At 39.2% G+C, this 18,738-nt stretch overlaps 1 protein-coding gene across 1 annotated transcript in view; it reads left to right on the plus strand.

Annotated features, from left to right (window-relative positions):
• LOC126202946 (uncharacterized) overlaps positions 1-5,224 on the plus strand; it is a 126,775-nt gene extending 121,551 nt beyond the window's left edge. The window contains exon 4 of the mRNA XM_049937048.1: positions 5,140-5,224. Within this exon, the coding sequence (XP_049793005.1) occupies positions 5,140-5,166 (27 nt within the window). The 3' untranslated portion in view covers positions 5,167-5,224. The remainder of the gene's footprint in view (positions 1-5,139) is intronic.
• The last annotated feature ends 13,514 nt before the right edge of the window (positions 5,225-18,738 follow it).

Raw genomic sequence — 18,738 nt, forward strand, 5'->3', positions numbered from 1 at the left:
TTTCTCTTCTTCAGAAACGCTTTCCTCGCCATTGCCAGTCTACATTTTATATCCTCTCTACTTCGATCATCATCAGTTACTTTGCTCCCCAAATAGCAAAACTCCTTTACTACTTTAAGTGTCTCATTTCCTAATCTAATTCCCTCAGCATCACCCGACTTAATTCGACTACATTCCATTATCCTCGTTTTGCTTTTGTTGATGTTCATCTTATATCCTCCTTTCAAGACGCTATCCATTCCATTCAACTGCTCTTCCAAGTCCTTTGCTGTCTCTGACAGAATTACAATGTCATCAGCGAACCTCAAAGTTTTTATTTCTTCTCCATGGATTTTAATACCTACTCTGAATTTTTCTTTTGTTTCCTTTACTGCTTGCTCAATATAGAGATTGAATAACATCGGGGAGAGGCTACAACCCTGTCTTACTCCCTTCCCCACCACTGCTTCCCTTTCATGCCCCTCGACTCTTATAACTGCCATCTGGTTTCTGTACAAATTGTAAATAGCCTTTCGCTCCCTGTGTTTTACCCCTGCCACCTTTAGAATTTGAAAGAGAGTATTCCAGTCAACATTGTCAAAAGCTTTCTCTAAGTCTACAAATGCTAGAAACGTAGGTTTGCCTTTCCTTATTCTTTCTTCTAAGATAAGTCGTAAGGTCAGTATTGCCTCACGTGTTCCAGTATTTCTACGGAATCCAAACTGATCTTCCCCGAGGTCGGCTTCTACTAGTTTTTCCATTCGTCTGTAAAGAATTCGTGTTAGTATTTTGCAGCTGTGGCTTATTAAACTGATAGTTCGGTAATTTTGACATCTGTCAACACCTGCTTTCTTTGGGATTGGAATTATTATGTTCTTCTTGAAGTCTGAGGGTATTTTGCCTGTTTCATACATCTTGCTCACCAGATGGTAGAGTTTTGTCAGGACTGGCTCTCCCAAGGCCGTCAGTAGTTCCAATGGAATGTTGTCTACTCCGGGGGCCTTGTTTCAACTCAGGTCAGGAAAGTAAATGACTAGTAATGGCACATGGTATCCTCCACCATGCACCACATGGTGGCTTGCAGAGTATTTGTGTAGATTTAGATTTTGGCAGAGTATATTTCAAGATTAGCTGGCTCTTCAAAAAATACTGAATACAATGTGTCTCCCATCCTCTGTCAAGAATGTAAATTATGTTAAGTTCTGTAAAGGATAATCTAGGTCTAAGAAGACCAGTACTACCTGTATATACAAGGTTCTGTTGTATATACAAGGTTCTGTTACCGAGAACGAAAGTGCGGCGGGACCGAACAGGAGCGGCCCGCGATTAAACAAAATGTACAACGGGAAAGGATGGACACGAACAACGACTGACGACCGAGCAAGACCCTACGAACAATAACACGCAAGAAACAACAGGGTCACAAGCGAAAAACCTTACGAATCAACAACATCCACTCGTACACGGAAACAAGCAAAGTAAATGCAATGTCTGTAGGCAAGATGTCAATAGATTCATGCGAATAAATACATGATAGGGTACGTCGCTATTGGCCGCTAGGACCACGTGCTCCATTGTGGCGCCCTCACATTATACGTGGGCCTGCAGCGTGCGCAACCATGGCTTATGGCGTGTTGGCTGCAGAGACCTCTAGTGGTAATCAAGGTCCATGCCGTCTGGCACAGATTCGAAACCCGCAGCACTTGGTACCAGAGTTTCCATGTCAGTGTGGGAAATAACACAGTTTGTCCATCATGGTACTGCCAGTAGCAGAGAAATTCGACATTAGTTGAAAGATATTCATCTCTGAGCATTGGCAATATTACTGTACAGTAATATTGAGTAATATTATTGACTGCTCAATAAAAATGTGAAATATTAAGTCTGATTAGAATTTTGAATGATCAAGATTCTGATGCCATGGGAATTCATATATTTTCTTTCTTGTAGAAGGAAAACAGATGAACGGAAAAGTGGTATAATGAGCATCAAAAATTCACTCACAAAATGCATTGAGAAAATTGAGGTAGAATGAGATTAATATTTATTTGTTTTTGGTGAGCAGCAGAATCATCTTACTTTTCCAGTTTTTAAATTCACCTGTACTAACATCCCACAATGTTAATAATGATTTTTGTGTATTTCACTGCATTCTAATATCCATGATCTTTCTTTTTTTTTTTTAATTCATTTTTGTAGATAAAAGTAACTGCGAATGCAGAGAAGCCAAGAGGGTGTGCTTTAATGAAGGACGTGAGCAACTGGCCAGCATATTCTCAATATATTTCATTAAATTCATTGATTGTAATGGATAACCTACTTCCATTTTTCATTGTTTTCAATAAATGAATAACGCATAATTTATAGGTAAAATTATCTTCCTTGAATATGTCAACAAACAAAGTGATTTCCTTTCTGATACACATATCATTTAAGCAGACAGTATTTCCAAGTTTGTCACCCTCACTTTTGTATCAGCACAAAATATGGCTACAATGCCAGTACTGTGGGGAAGAGAGAATGCTTACCTCCCCTCACTGCTTTTCTCTTCTTAGCAGTCCTAATACGGGGCTACCTCATGGCTATTTCTGACAGAATGTGGTGATTCTTTTTATGTATTGGTATTTATATGTTATGAGAAGTTGGAGTCAGTGTTATTCTGGCTGCTTCACAACTGGAAAATTATTCACGTCAGTGACTCAGTTGTGTTACTTCTCGCAGTTAGTTGGCCAACATGATGTTTTCATTTTAAAAGGCGCCACCAACACACAAAATTCGAAATATATGGCTGTGTTTTTAGTTTGTTACAGAAATTAGCCTTTGATAATCATATAATTACTTTTATAAAAATGCAGCGCTAAGGAGATTTTTGCAATTTCGTTAAGCAGGGATCAAAAAAATTTACTTATAGTCACTTTACTCAATTATGATTCAATATCGGAAAAACTGATTACTTTCACTGTTTCAAAGGAAGAACCACTAATCAAGAGTAATCTCCTACATTTACATTTATTTGTATTTGTCAACAATAGTGAATACTTACATGTTTAGTACAACTCTGGGCCATCATCATTTAGAAAAATGGCGCTGACCTTTGCACCAATGTTCCCCTATAAAATTTGCATAAAGCATTTAAGTCATTCACTTCATTAATGTAGGATCTGTTACAGTAAAACATTAGCAATACTTTTAAGTAATATTTTATTATATTTAAGCTAAATATTACACGAAACTTACATGTCACAAAATGGCTTCTTATACTAGGCAGAAACAAAAGGGAAGAGAGAATGATCCTTTTGTAAAAGGAACAGAGATTGCAATTACATTTGCAGATCATATTAATTGATTACAGTCTTTGTTATTTTTCTGCGATAATATTTATTTCGTTACAATGTCAGTTTTGTTACATTTGGGAAGTTATCAAAATCATTTTTATCAGTTAAGTAGTGTACTGCCACAAGCACTGCACAAAGGGTAAACTCACTGAGGTCAAACTGTACACTGTCCAGATGTGTCACACTGTGCAAGGCTGATACAATGAACATAGATGTCACATTAGTGTGGTCAGCCAGCTGCTACTGACTGATGTCTTGATACAGGACAAAGCATTAACCCATGAGCACGCGTGCTGTGAGCATTTTGCTCACAGAAATTTTAAAACAGTTGGCATTTTGTCAACAATGCCTACATGGTTCTTGTTCACTCAGTAGCTTGTATTATACGTCACCTCACGAGCCAGTCATCGTGACAGTGGGCGGGGCTACAGCTACCATCTTGATGCCATAATGTTTCTATATACTGTACACAGTGGTTGCAGCATGTGGTCTGTGTCTCTGCTACTTTGCTTTCTGTGATGTGTTAAAACGTGATATGCAACAGAAAATCCCACCACTTGTGAAGCGTATTCTGCGATTAAGTTTTTGTTGGCAGAAAAGTGGTATGTATCAGAAAGGAATAACGAATTAATGACGAGTGAGGCAATGGTGCATTGATTTTAAAAATTGCTGTGCAAAAATTTTCACAATGAGGACTGGAGTGGTAGACTTAGCCTTGTAACTGAAAAACTGGTGATGAAAATCAATGACAAAATTCATGAAAATCGTCATTTCATGGTAATGGAACTCTCACAGTATTTTCCCCAGATTTAATGGAGTTTGGTGTATAAGATTGTGGTGGAGAAGCTTGGTTATCACAAATTTTGTGATAGATGGGTTCCCAAAATGCTAAAGGAAGACCACAAAAAACAGAGACAGGCTGCAGCACTGACCTTCCTTGAAGCTCATGAGGAAAATGGCAACAAAGTTATCAATCATATCATAACTGGGTATGAGACTTGGGGGGAAGCATGGAAGTTGTGAACAAAAGGGCAGTCGATGGAATGGGGACATACAAATTCTCCCCAGAAACCAAGAAAGAGATTGCAAACACTGGCTACTATGTTAAGGGCTAGGAGTGATTCTCATTGATTTGGAAGTGATTCTCATTGATTTCCTTGAACATGGCACAACAGTTGACTTAAAGAGGTATTGTTAAACATTGACAAAGTTAAGGTAGGCAACATAAAACAAATGCTGAGGAAAAATTAGCTCAAAAGTTTTGTTTTTCCACGAAAATGTCTGTCCAATTGTACCCAACAGCACCTATGGTGTTTTGAATGGCAGGTGTTTGATCACCCACCAAACAGCCCAGATTTGGTGTTGAGCAACTACCATCTCTTCACAGCAATGAAGGCATGGCTTGCTACACAACACTTTGATATTGACACTAAACTGCATGCCAGTATAACCAGCATTTGCAACTGCAGGCAGCAAATTTCTACAGAGATGGTATTGAGAAATTTGTGCTGCAGTATGATAAGTGCTTCAGATTCAATGACTGTTATTTAGGAAAATAGCTTAGGAGTGTGCCTTGAAAATGTATAAAACAAAATTTGATTTTTCCATATTGTTAATTTTTTATTTCAAAATGTCTGTTACTTTCTGGATAGCTCTCATAGCTCATCGCACAGGTGTCGAACTAAGTAAATATGTCGCAAGTCATTTTTTTAAATGTCATTTTGTGTGTACTGCTCTTGGTTTTTTGTGGTTTTTTAATTATTTATGATGGCTAAGTCAATTTAATAAGTCACAATTGCAAAATACTAACACAAATTCTTTACAGATAAATAGAAAAGCTGGTAGAAGCTGACCTTGGAGAAGATCAGCTTGGATTCCACAGAAATGTAGGAATATGCGAGACATTACTGATACTATGACTTATCTTAGAAGATAGGTTAAGGAAAGGCAAACTACATTTACAGCATTTGTAGACTTAGAGAAAGCTTTTGACAATGTTGACTGGAATACTCTCTCTCTAATTCTGGAGGTGGCAAGGGTAAAATACATGAAGCGGAAGGCTATTTACAATTTTTACAGAAACTAGATGGCAGTTATGAGTAATGGGACACAAAAGTTCAAATGGTTCAAATGGCCCTGAGCACTATGGGACTTAACTTCTAAGTATCGGGTTTCCATTTTTGTGTATTTTTGGCTGTGCTCTTAGGTGTGGTGCTTTTGGATTCATACATGTAAGGTATTTCTTTTCAGTTTCTGTCAACAGGAAATGTGTGTTCTTTAATTGTTCCTTAATTTTACTTTGGAATTGTTTGGTTGGGTCTTTTTCAATGTGCTGAATGTTATTAGCAGCAAAAAATTCATTTGTTTTGTCTATGTATTCTTTTTCTTTCATCACAACTAATGTATTACTTTTGTCTGACTTTACAACTATGGATTGGTTGTTTTTCAGTTTATTATTTATAGATTTTAAAGTTTTTGAATCATTTATTGTATATTTAGATCTAAACTTATCTTTATTCATTTCTTTCTCAAGAAGCTTGCTTACTTTGTGACCTATTGCTGCTTTTGTATTTGAATTTAATTTTGCAGCATCTGCAATATGAAATATGTTCTAGCAGCAACATAGCAAAACTTATAGAACACAAAGCAGAAAACCTCTGGCTGAAAACCGAAATAAGGCATTTACATAAGAAAAAGGACTTACTAAACAGAAAGCTACTCAACATGCAGATAGAAGCAGCAAACAACATGGAACCTACAGTTTATGACAGAATTTGCAGGCATATCCAGGACATAGTCGACAAGGAGTACTTGACCATTTGCAACACACATAACAAGAAACTACAGACCTTGACATCCAAACAAGACAAGAGATCCAACCTTGAGATAACGTCCCGTGGTCAACTCTATAAACAGCCCCGCATACAAACTGTCACAAAAACTAAATAACATACTGGTGAAAAATTATACATATGAAACAACATATTCCATAAAAAACAGCATGATTCTAGCCAAAGAACTAAGAACCAGAAAGCTCCCCCAAGATGCACAGTTTATATCACTTGACATCACCAACCTTTATTCAAACATACCCATACAAGAAGCTCTAACAGTAATACAAAAGAACCTTATGCAACACAAGAAACTTTCATACACAGAGATTGTCGAATTTATGGAACTCCTTCAGCTAACCCTAAGTTACAACTACTTTACCTTTAATGACAACATTTATAAGCAACCAGATGGCCTAGCAATGGGATCACGTATATCCGGTACCATAGGTGACATATACATAAATCACTTAGAACAAAAATTATTTGACAGCCAAGAACCTTGCCTAAAGAAAATAGAATTTTATAGGAGATATGTAGATGACACACAACTGTTAGTGAAAGGAGATACCAAAGACATCACAGACATTCTTAATCATCAATAATCTAAATGAGAAAATCAAATTTACAGTGGAACATGAGCAAAATAAAAGTATCAACTTTCTGGACCTAAATATTACAAGACACAACAACACATGCACATTCAAAATTTATAGGAAAAACACAGTGACTGACACCACAATCCCTGCAACCTCATGTCACCCAAATATCCATAAACAGGCAGCACACAGGTCAATGCTGCATAGGGCAACAAAAATACCATTGAACCAGGAAAATATGCAACAAGAAATAAACACAGTGAAGAAGATTGCAGTTGCCAATGGTTACAATGCTTCCATGGTTGACACAATCTTAGACAAAGTGAAGAGAAACCCAGGTACAAACTGCACCACAGAAGAAAAAGAGAAAAACAAATATATATCTAGCATTCCATACATAGGCAATATATCACAGAAGATTGCAAAAATTTTCAAAAATCACAGAGTAAAAATTGGGTTTTCTACACCCAATAAACTACACCAAAAACTAATACATAATATAAAGTGTAATCATGATCCATATTCAGACTCTGGAATATACAAGGTAACATGCCAGGAATGCTCCAAGTTCTACGTATGACAAACAGGCTGAAATATTAACACCAGGTACACAGAGCACATTAGAGCATACACACACAACAAACACACTACATCAGCAATAGCAACACATATACGTAATACAGGACACCCATTTGGAAAAATAGAGCAAAATGTCAAAGTACTCCACTGACTAAATAAAGGACATAAAATGGATTTGCTTGAAGAACTGGAGATATATTCACATTACAGAAAATATGAAGATAAAATATTAAATGAAAAACTTGAAAGTGAATCAGTGAATTTCTTCAGATGTTTCGATAATATACTTAAATAAAAATAGTAAAACATATAAATAAGCACAATTGTAAAAACAAACTGTTAAGATAAATAACCTCTGTACAAAAGCATATCATAATCTGTGGAAGACCTATAATGTTATCTCTGTGAACTACCTGTAAGAAGATCTTTGTAACTGTTTTGTTTATATAAGATATTTTCGATGTGTGAAGTGTACAAGTTGTGTGTGATGTTAAGTGTGTGTGAGACTTTACACAAATGGACCATTAGAAAACTGTAAGTACAAATTGTTCTCAAACTTTAGCCACTAACCTCACAGAAAGAATTGATACCCAACTAAAAATCGCGTTTCTTATGTATTACAGTAAAAGTCAACAAAATGAAGCAGACTCACACACACTGACATCATCAAAAGAAATGGCTTAACACACATCAAAAAAACGCACTTGAAAATGGGAATTATTTCTCAAAACGCGTCGTGCGAATAGTAAAATAAAGAAAAATTGTGACTGGTAGCAGAAGATTTATTTATTTATAAACAAACCTATTGACTTAAATCAGGTGACGCTGAGGGAATTAGATTAGGAAATGAGACACAAAGTAGTAGATGAGGTTTGCTACTTGGATAGTAAAGTAACTGATGATGGTTGAAGTAGACAAGATATAAAATGTAGACCGGCAATGATAAGAAAAGCATTTCTAAAGAAGAGAAATTTGTTAACAATGGGTACAGATTTAAGTGTCATGAAGTATTTTCTGAAAGTATTTTTATGGAGTGTAGCCATGTATGGAAGTGAAACATGGACAATAAACAGTTTAGACAAGAAGATAATAGAAGCTTTTGAAATGTGTTGCTACAGAAGAATGCAGAAGATTACATGGGTAGATCACATGGTACTGAACAGAATTGGAGAAAAAAGAATTTTGTGGCACATCCTGACTAGGAGGAGGAGTTGGTTGGTAGGACACGTTCTGAGGCATCAACGGATCACAAACGTGGGGGATAAAAATCGTAGAGGGAGACCAAGAGATGAAGACACTAAGCAGATTCAGAAATAGTTGCTCGGAGATGATGAGGCATGGAGAGCTGCATTAGACGAGTCTTTGGACTGAAGACCACAACAACAACTACAACAACAACAACAAGTACATATGAAATGAGTAAACTACGAGGAATATCCACAAAGTACATTACATTTTGGAATTAAAAATAAATAAAGTATTGGAAAATTTTTGAATTATATAGATGAAAGCCACACTTAAATACTACTTTTCTACATAGTTACCACTTAAATTAAGGCACTTATCGTAGCGATGGACGAGCTTGGAAATTCCTTCGTCATAAAATTCGGCCACCTGCGCCTTCAACCACGTAATGACTGTCTTTTGGGACAGAAAAGGTGTGATTTTTGTGGATCTCCTGGAAAGAGGCACTACAATAAACTCTAAAAGGTATTGCCAAACTCTGCACAACCTCAGAAGAGCAATACAAAACAAACACAGGGGAAAGTTGGGCTCAAAGATCTTGCTGCTTCACGACAACGCCCGGGCCCACACAGCAAATGCCACTCATGAAGTTCTCGATTCTTTTAAGTGGGGGTTGTTTCCTCATCCGCCGCACAGTCCCGACCTGGCACCGAGCGATTTCCACTTATTCCCAGCAATGAAGAAGTGGTTGGCTATGCAGCGTTTTGACGATGACGCACAGCTTCAAGAAGAGGTAACCACGTGGTTGAAGGCGCAGGCGGCCAAATTTTACGACGAAGGAATTTCCAAGCTCGTCCATCGCTACGATAAGTGCCTTAATTTAAATGGCAACTATGCAGAAAAGTAGTATTTAAGTGTGGCTTTCATCTGTATATAATAAAAAAAATTTCCAATACTTTATTTATTTTTAATTCCAAAACGTAATGTACTTTGTGGATAGCCCTCGTGTTTTTATAGATGGATGGACAAGAAGAAATAATTTTGGTTTGGCTGGATGAAGATGACTAGAATATGTTGAAGTAGCATCTGTTAGAGCCAATAATATTGAAAGTTACACAGACAGTTAACATTGCGGCCACAACCAAAATGGAACAGTAATCAGAAGAAACCAAATGGCTCATACAAATCCGATACCACTGCATCTGTTGTCATCAATCATTTGTCTCAAGATCTATTGTGTACTGGTAGAAATATAAAGACTGATAATTATTTAACCCCAGTCCACTGGTTGACGAAGTGAGGAACAAACGAACAACTTTATTTTTTACTCTCAGCAAGAATAAAAAAGAAATCCCTTCATTGTTCCTAGATATTAAAAAAAGACCAAAACCCAATAGTCTCTTTCGTTTTCATGTGGACAAGGTTCTGGTTTTCTATATATCACAGAAAGAAAAGAAAGAAAGTTATGCTTTTAATTAGTATGCTCCATGACAATGACCAGATTTGTCCAGCTACTGGGGAACATTCAAAACCTGAAATCATCACATATTAACAAAACGAGGTGTTGATGTGGTGCGTCGTCTGAAAGAAGAATATTCTACGGCGTGAGTAGAATACAGTTGGCCACTGAGATTATTTTTTTTAATTTTAAATATTACTGGCATAAATTGTCAAATAATATCAAAAGTAAATACAAATGTGATTATTATTAGGAGACAATACCTGAAAATGCTAGCCCTGAAGCTAATAAGATCACAAATTGTGTGTAGGAGTACAATGCAAAATCTGCTTCATCCTCAACAGCAAGTTATAACTATTTACCAATGAAACTGAAGTTTCAGAGACTGAAGAACCCAGTGGAATATGTCAAGTCTGTCCAAGACAAAAAAGTCATGCATTCATTGGAAAAAAAAAAATTTGTCTGATGGACATCCTGTAACATTATATTACATTTACAAAGCTCAGAAATATGACGAAAATTAAGTCACAGAAGTTAAACAATGTGTCTTAGAACACTGGCGATTTTAATTGTTCTAAGATCACCACCAACAATATAGATACACTAATGAAAATAATCAGTTATTGATAATATAATGTAAATGGACAGATAAAAAAGATCTACTCACCAAGTGGCAGCAGGGGAATAAACACACAAAATGATTTAACTTTCACAAGTTTTTGCAGCCTGTGGCTCCTTCTGGTGGAAGAGTTGAAAGGGAAGGAAGAGGGTTGAAGGAAAAGGACTGAAGAGGTTTAGGGAAAGGGGTACAGTTTAGAAAAGTCACCCCGGGTTAGATGATGAGAAGGGAAGACATTGGTGAGAAGGAAAGACATTGATGGGGACTGCGCCAGACAAGATTTGAAAACCTGGGAGCTTACCGGAGTTCTGAGAAACTGGTGTCTGGGGGAGGAATCCAGATGGCAAGTGTGGTGAAACAGGCAACGAGGTCATGACTGTCATGTTGTATAGCATGTTCTGCAACAGAATATTGTGTGTTGTCTGTATACACACTCTGCCTATGCCCATTCATCCTGAGTGATAAATGGGTGGTAGTCATGCGAATGTAAAAGGCTGAACAGTGTTTACATAACAGCTGGTATACAACATGTCGTTTCACAAGTGGCTCTCCCTCTGATAGTGTTTTGCCAGTTACAGGGCTAGAACAGGTGGTGGTAGGAGGGTGCATAGTGCAAGTCTTGCATGGGGGACAGTCACAGGGTTAGGAGCCATAGGATTTGACAAAGATATTGCAGAGATTGGGAGGGTGACAAAGGGTTATTCTAGATATGGTGGGCAAAATCTCAGACAGAATGGATCATATTTCAGGGCAGGATTTTAAGAAATCGTGGCCTTGTCAAAGTAGCTGATTGATACATTCAAGACCAGGATAATACTGGGTGACAAGTGGTGTTCTCTGAAGTTGTTTTTTTGAGGGATCATCAGTACCAGGATTGGATATGATGGCCTGGGAAATCTACTTTTGGACTAGGCTGTTGGAATAATTGCATCTAGTGAAGGGTGAAGTGAGACTGGCAGTGTATTGCTGTAAAGAGTCTGCATCCAAAAAAATACATTTGCTTCAAATGCCAAGGCTGTATGGGAGGGAACATTTGACATGGAGGGGTGGCAACTTTCAAAATGTAAGTACTGTTGTTTGTTAGTGGATCTGATGTGGATGGAAATGTATAGCTGGCTTTCGGTGAGGTTGTGATCAACAGCAAGGGAAAGCACCATGTGACATTTAATTTGGAGAAGGTATTTAGAGATTCCATGAATTTTAACAGATCAGCCTCACCATGAGTCCATACAGCAATATATCTAAATGAAACCAAGGGCTGAAGTCTTATGGATCCCAGGAAAGCCCCCCTCCAAGTGACCCATGAAAAGATTGGTAAAGGAAGGAGCCATCCTGGTTCCCATGGCCGTACCCCTGATCTATTTGTAAGACTACCCCTCAAAGGGGGCAATCTCTTACACTTACCCGACTAATCTGTGACCTATATGCCTCATCTGCCAATTTCTACCCCACCGGACTCCTCTCCTGCTACAAGATCCTGCAGATTATCTGCCTCTCATATTTCCCTGGATGATATCACAAGCCAACCTCTGACAACAACAATATGTCAGACTTCACCTCAAAAAGCTATCCCACCTTTTCCTAAACTACTTCAACAGTGATGTTTCTCTTCCTGTAGCTCTACAGCTCCTCAAATAACCACCTTATAAACCACCACTCCTCTCCTACAAACTGAGCTTCACCAACCTCCTTAACATCCCTCAGCCTGCACCACTTCCTCCCAGACCAGTAATAACTCATAATCACAAGAACCAGTCACAACAGTACAGTGTTCTCAACCTCTCGCCCAAAGCAATCTCCTCCCTGAATTATCAGTGTTATCCAAGGGTCTCACTTTTAGCCCTAAACTTGCATTTAACTGTGGTTTGGTGAAGGAACTACTTTCCTTTACACGTAATGTGTAACGCCGGAAATGCATATCCTCCTATTTCCATCTATTGTACTGTAAGTTTTTTTCCTTAATTTGTTACCTGAATATATGACATTTCTGTGCCTTTATATATTGTAATTGGTTTACTATATATATATATATATATATATATATATATATATATATATATATATATATATATATATATATATGTCGATGTATAATTGGTTTGTTTCGTAAATATTATTTGTATTTTTACGCTGGGTCTTGCCTAGGGAAAACTGCTATCGAACGAATACATCGATAGGTCGTGTGAAGAATCAAAGTGTGTAGGATCTTTGGTAGGGTTAACTCTGCCGCGTGGAGCGCGGGCAGAGCAGTCGGGGTCTGGCTGGAGTAGCGAGTGGAGCAGGTGTGTTGTGTGACGCTCCCGCGAGTTGCCGCGCTTTCGGGGTTTGGCAGCATGTAATTGCGCTCGACTCGCGATGATAGTTTCTGACATGGTGTCGCGGACGGGAAGCATTAGCTGGCGCACATCAAGAGCCCGTTTCGCCTGGTGACCGTGTCGAGAAGAAGGCCCGCCAACATCCAGCTTCTGCAACAGCGACGGCCGACAATGAGTGACTGTCTCCACCTCCTCGATCGACGGCTTCAAACCTTCAATCAACCAACAAGGAAGACTAAAAGCACGTAAAGTTTCAGAACTGTATGGCAGACCTCAGCTTTTCAAATTGTTCCATTTGCCTCGCAAAATTACAGCAACTCAGCATGAACCTTTGTTGCTCATTGTCCCAATTGCATTACCAAGCAGGGTCCCTTCCTTTTCCGAAATGAAACCGAGTGTCGTTGAAATTCAGACGCCAGCATTAAAGTACTATCATTGCATTTCATTACTTTAGTTTCCAAGTGCAGTTAAAGCATAGCTGGCTACAATAGTTAGATTACACAAGCACAAATTAAGAGTGCGAGTTTTGTTAGCATATTTTAGCTTACCTGTGACTGCAGCTCAGCTTGGTACGTACTAAATTTTATTATTGTTAATTATTCAGAATCATTTAATTCAAGTTTAAAGTAAAATCTCTTGTTTCTAAATTGCGTAGAGTCAAGTTGCTTTTGAAATGATTGTTGAGGTAGTCCAAGACTAACCGTATTCTGCTGGATTTCGATGTGCTTCAGAAAGAAAGCTCACTATTAACTTCAGTCACTAAATTAACTTTCGATTTTCCGGTTTTATTAATTCTTTTGCTAAATTAAGTCAGAGTGTAGCGAAATTTATTACTTCTGACAAACTTTCAGTTTTCACACTACACGTGTCAACCTTCAGTTGCCACGCTTCTAGTGCTAATTATATGTGTAATAACCTTTCTTTTTCAGTTACTATAGTAATTGTCCTTAGGACTGGCGACCGTGATTTCCCCCAAATCTCAAATATCTAATTACCGCTAGTTAATTGTTGACGTAACGGCCGCACATTTACTTTCTTTATTAACTTTACCCCTTTTCAAAATTAATTTCCACCAGTTTCATTTGCATTTTTCCTTTCATTTAGATGTAACCCTTTCCTCCCTCTTTACCGACAGATTAACTTCGGTGACGATTGCTTTTCCAAAATTCCCATTAGGTACACGCGGTTTAATTTTTCACTGTCATTAAGGTCGATAAGTGAGGGGGAGGTTACACGTGGCGACCTGGTGACAGGACAATCTTCAAATTTGAGGTTGTTCTGGACACGAATTTTGCATTGTGCAAATCTCGTAACAAAGTACTGGTTACGAAATGGTCGATACGTCAGCGAGAATATTAGTCTGAGGAATCCTAATTAGATTTGAGATTTGTTATTTATATTGAAAATTATTAAAATGAGTGAAGGCAACAATTACCAAAATTTGGTAGACTTGGGTACGGAACAATCGGTCGAACAGTGGGAAACACGCACCGCGGTACCCATTGTTCAGGGGCAGGCGGCTAGCATGAAAGACGCGACCGCCGAGACGCAACAAAGAGCAGAAATGGAATTCCAAACATTAGAAAATGTTTCGGAATCGGAAGTGAAAATCAAATCGGAATCCCTTGATGACGAATACGGGGGGACAATTAAAGAGGAAGCCGCTACGGAAGTAAAACCGGTAGTTTCCGGGAATTTAACTGATTTATTGAATGTTTTGATTAACGAAATCAAGGCTCAGTCTAGCAAGATAGAAACTCAATCGGCAGAAATTAAAGCTCAGTCTGAAAAAATTGACAGGAAGCTAGACAATCAGAACAAAGCTATTAATGTTGTTAACAACAATGTTGGAATTGTTAACACGAAAGTTGATAAAATCAAAGAAGATATTGTTGTGATTAATACCGAAATCGGTAATCTTAAACAGGAAATGATAGGCGTTCAGGCGGAAATTGCGAGCATAAATACGCGTTTTAATTCCGAAATTAGCAGAATCGAGAAAAGTGTAGGAGACGCAGTTGCTCCGATCATCGAGAATAAGGTGACGGAACAAATTCAATTAGTGAGAAAAGACGATCAACAGAAGGTGGAAACTTTAAAGGTTTTAGTATCCGAAGTAGATACCAAAGTGAGGAAGCAGGCTAATACCTGCGAAGAGAAAAAGAGGGAAGTGGAAACGCTTGCGACAACCACTTGCCAAGTGATTACGAGAGTGTCGGAATTAGAAAAGAAACTTGAAGAAAAACAGAGGTATGTGCCAATCTGTGCACATAGTTCGGAATTGTTGACGAAAGAGGAGCGGTTCGACCCCTTGAAAAAAGGCGGTATACACGCGACGGATTTCATTAAAAACTGTGAAAGAGTTTTACCCAGATCATGGACTAATGAGAGAAAAATTAATGCGGTTATTGATGTGTTGGCTGGTGATGCCAAGCGTTGGGGCTTAAACCTCAACATTACGAACCTGACCTTTGACGAGTTTAAAAATTTGTTTCTGGCTGAATACTGGTCAGAGCAAAAACAGCAAAGTGTCTGGCGCGAATTTGTCGTATCGAGGCCTTTCGATGCGAATTCGCGCGGCTCGATGAAGGAGTTTTGTGAGGGCTGGATCCGCAAGTTGGAATATTTGCGTGATCGCCGAACGGAATCCGAAATAGTCTGGGAACTCTACAAAAAGCTTCCAGATGATACAAAACGCTACGTAGGAAGCAATTACAGGACAATCAATCATTTCCTGGAAAGAGTTGAGGACGAGGACAATTGGCGCAATAATCGCGATACTGGTAGAGGCCGTGGTAACAACAACGGGTACCACAGCAACCACAACAATCATAACTATGGGAATAATGCATACCGCAATCTTGGCAGCAATAACAATAGTGGTTCGGGCCGTAATGACAATCGATACACTGCAAATAATAACAGGAATGACGGAAACCAGTATCATACTAGCGTGATACGGGCTTCGCAGAATAGTAATAACGCCAGAGTGTGTGATCAGCCGCCTCAGCAGCAAATGGTTCAAATGGCTCTGAGCACTATGGGACTCAACTGCTGAGGTCATTAGTCCCCTAGAACTTAGAACTAGTTAAACCTAACTAACCTAAGGACATCACAAACATCCATGCCCGAGGCAGGATTCGAACCTGCGACCGTAGCGGTCTTGCGGTTCCAGACTGCAGCGCCTTTAACCGCACGGCCACTTCGGCCGGCCCTCAGCAGCATCCGGGGAGCGTATCTGCTGGGACGAGACAGGGAAACCATTAGCCGCGCCGGTGAGGGGCCGACCGGGCGTGGAGAAATTTTGGCGGCCCAATAACAGTAGAAAACCCAGGTGTCGTCGTTATGAAAATTCCGTGTGGAATAATCAACGGCGGGAGAGTGTGCCAGTGTTAGGAGAAAGGAGTGCGCCCACAGGTAGTAAATCAGCTGTATACACGGCAGTAGGAAGTACATTCACTATCAGTGAGAACAATTTAAGTAGTGTTCCGGAAATCGATTATAAAGTGGTAGCTGTAATACCCACAGCGGAACTGGAGATTGAGTTTAAGAATGATTCGCAAGTGTTGAGAGAAGATCAGATGTCGGATAAAACGTCCGTCATCGAGCGAGGGGATGCAGAGAGGGATGAGGTCTGGTTAAGGCAGTTCGGTCGCTTATACGACGAACTAAGAGATTATAGGGGTCTGTATGGGAGAAGCGTTTATGGGGAGCGCGGGCAGGATTTGCCGCGTTTCGTCCCACAGGAAGATAGTATTTGTGAAGTGATAGGAAGTTCTGGCCCTAACCGGCAGACTTTACTAGAAATAGTTGATGTTAATGGGGAGCACGAGCAAGATTCGTCGTGTTTCGTCCCGCAGGAGTTGGCTGTTGAAGTAGTAACGGAAAGTTCTGGCCCTAACCGGCAGACTATACCGAAAGTTACAGTGGTAGAAGTAGCCGACCCATCCGACGCAAAACTCCAGTTTAAACATTGCGAAAGTATTGAGGAGAAAGATTACGAAAATTTTAGTGATAGCCGGACACGATTGGTAGAAAAGCATGTGGATTACAGCGTGTATGAGGTTAGAGCTGACATTATACGGTCAGACGATAGCAGTGTGGGTTGCGCAGATCTAGCGGAAGTAATTGCAGAGACTACTGGGCACATTCCTCCAGGTAGATTGGCGGATGATATCAATCTGGCCAAAGTGGAATCAACGAAGGTGACAATTAGTGAATTGATAGCAAAGCAACACTCACTAGTTGACGAGTTACAGGAAAAGGTTTCGGTATTGGAGGCGAAGCTACAGACTAAGCCTCAGGACAAACGTGTTCAAATTAAAACTGTATGTGAACAGAGGCTGAAAAAGCCGCCAGATAAGCAGGATTTAGGATCAAAGCCGGATGGTTTTTTCTGGAATGACCTGGATATAGACGAGAAAGAAACAGTCGAGGATAAGTGTAGACAGATAGTAGTGTCTGTTAATATGCACGACCTACAACTAAACGTGTTGATTGACATCGGTGCAGAATTGAGTGCTGTATCTGGGAAAATATTTGAGTTACTGAAAGACAGACCTGGTATCGTAGTTATGCCAGTACCAGGAGTGAAAATTATCGGTGCTACTGGAAAGGCCAGTAAACCGGTCACAAAACAGATTTTTGTCAACTTCGAGATATGTGGGGCACGATTTGAACAAGAGTTTGTCGTCGTGCCAGACTTAACTACGGAAGTAATTATCGGATTGGATTGGCTATTAAAGTACCGTGCAGTGATTAATTGCGAAAGCAAAACTTTGACATGTACGTCACAAGATAAAGCAATAGTTGTTAGTTTTGACAAGGCAGGAGACGGTGTGCATAGGCAATACCAGCCTTTACACATTGTTAACTGGCCGGATGACATTGACGCAGAAATGAACTGCCGTAACGTGAGGAATCTCGGCATTGACAAAAGTGTAGAAAGTGAATTGGAAGAGATAATCAAATTCCCTCCACGGATTGACATTAGTATTAGTGTGATAAAAGATCGTTTGCGAGAAGTAATGAAGCTAAAAGCCGATGCTCGCATACGTCGTCATGACGCTAAAGCGCGTTTTGCTAAGTTTGCAATCGGAGACTTAATACTTGTAAAAGCTCATGAGAAATCGAACGAGATAGACAATGAAATCTCTAAATTTGTTTATAATGGACCATATAAAGTCATTGGTATACCTCACACAAATGCTTATTGCTTAGAGTATCCAAGCTCTGGAAAACGATTAGGTATACGGAATATTGTAGACTTGAAATTGTACCAACCTAGGATTGATTAATACCACAGAATGGGTAATTTGTACAGTATGTAATATAGAGTGTAAGATTTAAGGATGTGCCATGTTTCGATGCTTTTGCCTGACCTAGAGGTCATTAAAGAACTTGTAATTAACAAGTAATTAATTTTTGATTAGACGTTTTAACCAATTGAAAAATCCAAGCTGCTAGTTTAAGTTTTCAGCTGAGTCACAGTATATTAAGGAATGTAAATATGCTTTTGTAACTAGCTGTCAGATTTCATGAATGCATGAATGTGTGTTTTACTAGTCATTGTCGATGTACTTAGACGCTGTTTTAAGTTTCAGGCTAGTACATGCGTGTGATGATGGACAGTGTTGAGTTATCCACTGTGATAGTATTAAGGGACTCCTTGAGATTACTCGGGAGTGAGTTTTCCTAAAGAATTCAGTGAAACGGACGTTCTGGAAATGCCGCTACACAGGCGAGTGAGATCAAGCGTGCCGCACAGGCGGGCGCAACAATACTGGCAAGGTGGAGCCGCTGTCGGCTCTTGGGTCGCTGTCGGCTCTTGTGCCGCT

This window comes from Schistocerca nitens, chromosome 9 (genome assembly GCF_023898315.1).
Source record: "Schistocerca nitens isolate TAMUIC-IGC-003100 chromosome 9, iqSchNite1.1, whole genome shotgun sequence".
Classification (NCBI taxonomy): domain Eukaryota; kingdom Metazoa; phylum Arthropoda; class Insecta; order Orthoptera; family Acrididae; genus Schistocerca; species Schistocerca nitens.